The following is a 6073-nucleotide window of genomic DNA, read 5'->3' on the forward strand; positions in this document are numbered from 1 at the left end:
GATGCAAATTAAAACCACAATGAGCTACCACCTCACACCAGTGAGAATGGCACATCTTAAAACAACTAGCAACAACAAAAATTGGAACTCTCCTTAACTGCTGGTGTGAATGCAAACTAGTACAACCACTACAGAAAACCGTGTGGAGGTTTCTCAAACTGTTAAAAACGGAGCTTCCCTATGACCCAGCAATCCCACTCCTAGGTATCTACCCAAAAGACACAAAAACACTGTTTCAAAAAGACACCTGCATCCCCACATTTATTGCTGCTTTATTTACAATCAAAAGACATGTAGTCAACCCAAATGGCCAAAGATAGGTGACTGGATTAAAAAGATGTGGTACATATACACATGGAATATTACTCAGCAATCAAAAAAGATAAAACCATTGCCTTTTGCAGCAACATGGATAGACCTGGAAGAAATCATGCTTAGTGAAATAAGCCAGGAAGAAAAGGAAAAATACCAGATGGTTTCACTCATAGCAGGAGTATAAAGGACCAGGGGGAAAAAAAAAATGATAATGAACAACTTTATACCACAGACATTTTATGGGGGTAGAGTGGGAATTGAGATAAAAAAAAATGGGGGGGAGGGGGAAGTACACTGGACTATGGTGATGGCACAATGGTGATTTGGTGATGGGAAGCCCATGGGGATTACAAATGATATGGAAAATGACACAAAATTATGTAAAAAGAACCTATAGTATTATAAAATTTTTTTTTCTAAAAAAACAGCTTTGCAAAAAAAAAAATAATGTGTGTACAGTATAATCCTGTCATGGTTTAAAAAAAATAAATGTCCATGTATACAGTGGTAGGATTGTGAATGGTTCAATTGTAATAAATTATTCATGTTCTCTTTATACAATATAAATGTCACCTCAGAATAATTTAAACTGTTCAGATCAAAGTGTATATGCTACCTTCTTAAATTCATAGGACTAAAAAAAAAAACAAACAGGAGTGGGGGTTATAGTGAGATAACCAACTAGTTCTACATGACTTGTAAAAATCCATGGGTTAGGGTTAGAACCAGATATTGGAAGTCAAATGTAATTTGACCACTCTGTCAAAATGATGAATTTTGGAGGCAAAAACTCCAAAAAACCCCACATGTTGTATGTGCAAAATTAGTTTGTGTCAACAATTATTTTATTGATCCTTTCACACTTACCAGCAGTATTAAAGTAGATCATCTCATAGAAAACCTAAAGCAAAACAAGTACGTATTAGAAGCTCAGTAATTTAAAATCTTAGCTCTTTTCATTCTAAGTGACTGCAATTTGGTGGCTAATGTGTATGCATAGGAGCCAAGTAGCTTGTAATAAAACCAGTTGTGTGTGGATGTATTAGAAAAGGATATTTTTAAATCAAGCCCTCATTCATTTTAAAAAAAAATATTTATTTATTTATGCATACAAGAACTGGGGTATAAGCCAGAGTTGTAGGGGGTGAGAGGATTCAGCAGATAGAGTAGGGAACAGAACAGGCTGACTGACTGAAACACACACCTGAGGGGAGCAGTGGGTGAAGAGAGTAGAGGTCTGTCACGCCACGTGGGTCAGCTCCCTGGCTGGGAACCGAACTCATGTTGCAGTGGCGGCTGCTTAACAGGTTATGCCACCAGAGAGGGCCCTCATTCACTCTTAACAGACTTTTGTATTTCGTATCACCGGCCCCCAAACACATTCAATTTACTGTTATCTACCAGGAAAATTTAAATCCATTAAAGATCTTAGAGTGAATATTTCAGGACCACACCCAAGTATTAACAGTTTCATTTAAAAAACGTAAGCCTCACTGAGCCTCGTGCCTTAGAACCCAGAGTACTTCAAAACATTTTCTGTCACGCCCTGGGTTTCTACAGTTAAGGAGGGGAGCGCTCTACACCTGCCACCCGCCAAGAGAGCGGCGGGCCACACACTCTAAGCCTGAGCCACACATACCAAGCCTGGGCCGCCCGCACACCTGCCGGATGGGTCCCAAAAGTAGGCGCCGGAACTAAGTTTGGAGTCGTCGGGCTTGAGACTTGCGTTGGTTGAGGATGGGCGCGTCAGGCCAGGCCGGGGCCGGAGGGCTGCTCACTGACCTAGGCTGGGCAGAGGTAGCCGTTGCTGGGCCGGCAGCGTCGCAGGCGTGCGCGCCTCAGGTCTCGGGTGTCGACCCCGCGCTCTCTCGCAGGACCGCCCTACGCCCGCGCTAGGCCTCGGGTTTCACGCAGGCGCAGTACTTCTTCAAAGCCTAGGCCGGCTGCGGCGCGTTTTAGTCCTCAGCGACGGCCTGCGTCACTTCCGCAGCGTTACCAAGCAACCTCGCGGTTTGGCAAACATTCGACTGGTAGGAGTCAGGCTCTTGGAGTTGGAATTGCTTTTCCAAGTCTGAGACCGCTATGGGCATCTCATCAGAGGTGATGGTGCGGTTCGGTCGACGCCGAGGACAGGCGAAGGAAAGCCCGGGTGAGCTAAACTGGCCCATCCTAGTTTAAACAATAAAAGCAATAGGGTTCTGTCTTCCACGCATTGTGTTAAGAGGAGAGAATTGCAAGTAAGGGCTTTGGTTGCCTTGAAATTCTTGAAATGGGCTCCGAGTGGAAACTAACCCTCCTCCGTGGGCTCTGTGTGGTTTTGCGCTCAGGTGAATCGGTGTGATAACTTTAAATGAAACTCTCAATGATGGTTAAAGAGTTTATAAGACAAAGTGAGGATGTGAATCTTAGAAACTGACAAATTTGATTGTGAAAATTACTTTGACAATCACACATTGGTATTTATATACCTGGTTATAGAGTAGCATACCTATAGAAAAGGCAAAGGCAAGGGATTTACTGATTTTAAAAATGCAATTATTCTTGATAGGTTTTTTTTTTTGTTTTCATCTGAAGGCTTACATCTTTCCGTTTTCCAAGTTATCCAACCTGTTTTCTGTGTGAAGAGGGTGAATACTGGTGTATAATAATTTTCCTGACTCAAAAGAATGCATTGTGGAGACATATGGGCTAGGTACCCATTGTTAAAATCTTCAGCTAAGTCCTTGGAGTCAGTAGAGGCTGAAAGTTTGGTCTACCTGCCAGTGACAGGTTCTTACATGGCTGCTTCACAGAATAGGACAGATGTAGTTCGGCATAAACCTATGCAAATGATTTTGCTTTCTTGCCTAGATCAAGGAGGTGAAGTTCCCACGTTGTTTACAATAAGTTCACTGGTGGGAAGTGGGGTTGAGTGAGGAAAGTTTACAGCAGCCAGGGTGAAGAAGTCAAAAACCAAATTAACAACCAGCATGTCAGATTCCCAAACTATGCTGTTGAGTCTGATTTTGTATTCGGTGAATGAATTAGAATATCTTTTGGAAATACCGGTGAACTCAGCCTGTGAGCCTAGATGTTTTAGGAAAGTCTCTGAATGAGAGTCTGAATCTCCTCATCTATAATAGTGAAGCTACGGTCTCTACCTTTCGTAAAAGCTGTACCAAAGTATACAAAATACCTTCGATGACCTGTTATTTAAATTTTGATTTGGACTAGAAGTAACCTAGTGGGACATCTAAAGAGCATTTTGTTAATTCCAGTTATTTTAGTTTAAGTTTGTAAATATCCATCTGATGTTGTCATGGTGAGAACTAGTATCTTGGCAATTTGGACTGTCTTTATGTGTATGGGCTGTATTTGTAACTTGTATAGCAGGTTATTTTAGTTTCTGTTTTGTGCAAAGTGTAAAGTATTCCAACAAAAGACTGTAATGTAGATTTTTTTTTCACCCATGCAGTTGATTGTTAAATAGTCTGCTTATGATGCTGAATGAATGTGTCTTTAAAAAAATAGTATGGTCCAAATATAGGGGGAAAGTCCTGTAGAAACTGTCCCTACAAAAACTCAGAATTTAGGCTTATGGAAATAATTTACTTTTATAAATTTACAGTTATTGTAAATATGTTTGAAGAGTGAAAAATAAATGCCAATAAATGAAAGTATTAAGTATGCTGACTCACCAAAAAGAGCATATAAGTAAAGTGACAAAAATTTTCAAAAGGATCCAAATAGAAATTTTGGAATTGAAAAGCATGATAATTGAAAAAAAAATCACTAGAGGGACTCAATAGCATATTTGAGCTTGCTTATTTTGGTATCTTAAGAACAGCAGAGATTATGTAGAAAGAATATTCCCTGAAACAAGAAGACATAGATTTGAGTCCTTGCTTGGTCATTTCCTTACTGCATAAATTTGAAATACATTTCCAAACATCTGCCAGTACAGAAACACCTGAGGAAAAGTATCACTTGAATTCTTCTTAAAAATTTTATTAGGAATAAAGAATTCTGAAGATCAAGTTCGCTATCCACCTCTTCTGCCTAGCAAAATAGACCTCCGGCAGGTTGCCATACTTCCACAAGATGAGTGGAAAAGAATTAAAGATAGCCTTGACAGTTTGACAAGAGAAGCAGCATACCTTCGTGCAGAAAGAAAGGCAAAGAAAGAAATGCATTTCCGATCCCAAGAAGTGGTAAAACATTGGACTAATACATACGCAGTAAGTATTAACCCAGGAGTGAATCTGGGTTCCTAGAACATTTTTTTTAAAGATTTATTTATTCATTCATACAGAACTGGGGTATAGGCCAGAGATGCGGAGGGGGAGAGGATTCACAGGAGCAGAGTGGGGAGCAGAACAGGCAGATCGACGAAGTACACTGCTGAGGGGAGCAGCGGGTGGGTCAGGAGAGGTCTGCCACGCCATGTGGATCTCCTCTGGGGTAGGCGGGTATCGAACTCATGCGGAATTGGCTTAAGCTTCTTAATGCAGTGCTTTAACCCCTGCACCACCAGGGAGGGCCCTTAGAACTTTTTTTTAATGAGTAACATATAAAAAACTGCACTGAGCGCCCTGCCTGGTGGTGCAACAGGCTAAAGTACAGCACTGCAAAGCTAGCTTTAGTTGCTTCAGTGTGAGTTCGATACCTGGCCAGGGAGGTGACCCACTTGGCATGGCAGATCTCTACTCTCTCACCTGCTGCTCCCCTCAGCAGTGTATTTCAGTAGATCTGCCTGTTCTGCTTCCCACTCTGTCTCTGCTGAATCCTCTCACAGCCCCTGCACCTCTGACCTGTAACTAAGCTCTATGTGCATAAATAAATAATTTAAAAAAACTGCATTGAAACATATTTTCAGTAGCTTTATTTAGGCGTGACATACAGTAAGCATTTGAAAGTGTACAATTTAATAATTTTCCCTCTCCTCCAGATCCCTACTGCTCTTGCAATTACTAATCTACTTTTTATTATTATGAAATAGCACACTTATTTAGATATATTTTTCATCATGTTGTGTGTCAATTTATTCATTTTTATTAATGATGAGTATTACAATGTATGACTGTACCACAGTTTATCTCTACATTTGGGGATCTCAACCATATATTGACATATGAACTATTTTCAGGTTTGAGCTATTATAAGTAAAGCTGCTATGCATATTCACATATGTCTATAGATGGACCTATATTTTCATTTTTCTTGGGTAAATAAGTGGGTGTAGATTGGTTAAATAATAGATAGGTTCATGTTTAACTTGATAACAAATATGGAAACCGTTTCCTAAAATAGTTTTACATTCTTGCCAACATTTGTTATGGTCAGTGTTTTTTTTTTATTTATTACAAAGTTTATTTTTACATCATTTTGCACATTTTTTTTTGTTATGGTCAGTTTTTTAAATGATAAACATTCTAATAGGTGTGAAATATTATCGTTTTATTTTGAATTTCTCTAATACAATAATGTTAAACATCTTTTTTTTTAAAGATTATTTATACATACCGAACTAGGGAACAGGTGAGAGGTGAGGGGGTGAGAGGATCCACCATAGGTGGAGTGGGAAGCAGAACAATCTTCACACTGAAAGACACTGCTAAGGGGAGCAGTGGGTGGGTCAGGAGACATCTGCTAGCCATGTGGGTCACACCCCTGGTCAGGGATTGAACTCATGCTGCAGTGGCTGCAGTAACTTCATAGTGCTGTGCTCTAACCTGTTGAGCTACCAAAAAGGGCCTGAACATCTTTTTTTTTTTTTTTT

General features: G+C 40.0%; 2 protein-coding genes across 5 annotated transcripts in view; one reads left to right on the forward strand and one right to left on the reverse strand.

The window, feature by feature from the left end:
* Positions 1–2037, reverse strand: part of PHOSPHO2 (phosphatase, orphan 2) — a 28838-nt gene extending 26801 nt beyond the window's left edge. For 2 of the 3 annotated variants that reach the window (XR_001145687.1, XR_001145688.1), the window contains exons 1-2: positions 1955–2037; positions 1183–1216 (exon numbers count right to left, since the gene is read on the reverse strand). The gene's annotated coding sequence lies outside the window, so the exon portion shown is untranslated. The remainder of the gene's footprint in view (positions 1–1182; positions 1217–1954) is intronic. The other variant, XM_004674562.2, reaches the window with a different exon arrangement.
* A 294-nt stretch (positions 2038–2331) lies between these two features.
* Positions 2332–6073, forward strand: part of CCDC173 (coiled-coil domain containing 173) — a 23432-nt gene continuing 19690 nt past the window's right edge. For both annotated transcript variants that reach the window (XM_004674563.2, XM_012725033.1), the window contains exons 1-2: positions 2332–2464; positions 4309–4532. In XM_004674563.2, the coding sequence (XP_004674620.1) occupies positions 2398–2464; positions 4309–4532 (291 nt within the window). In that variant the 5' untranslated portion in view covers positions 2332–2397. The remainder of the gene's footprint in view (positions 2465–4308; positions 4533–6073) is intronic.

This window comes from Condylura cristata, unplaced genomic scaffold (assembly GCF_000260355.1).
Source record: "Condylura cristata isolate star-nosed mole 26May11 unplaced genomic scaffold, ConCri1.0 scaffold00002, whole genome shotgun sequence".
Classification (NCBI taxonomy): domain Eukaryota; kingdom Metazoa; phylum Chordata; class Mammalia; order Eulipotyphla; family Talpidae; genus Condylura; species Condylura cristata.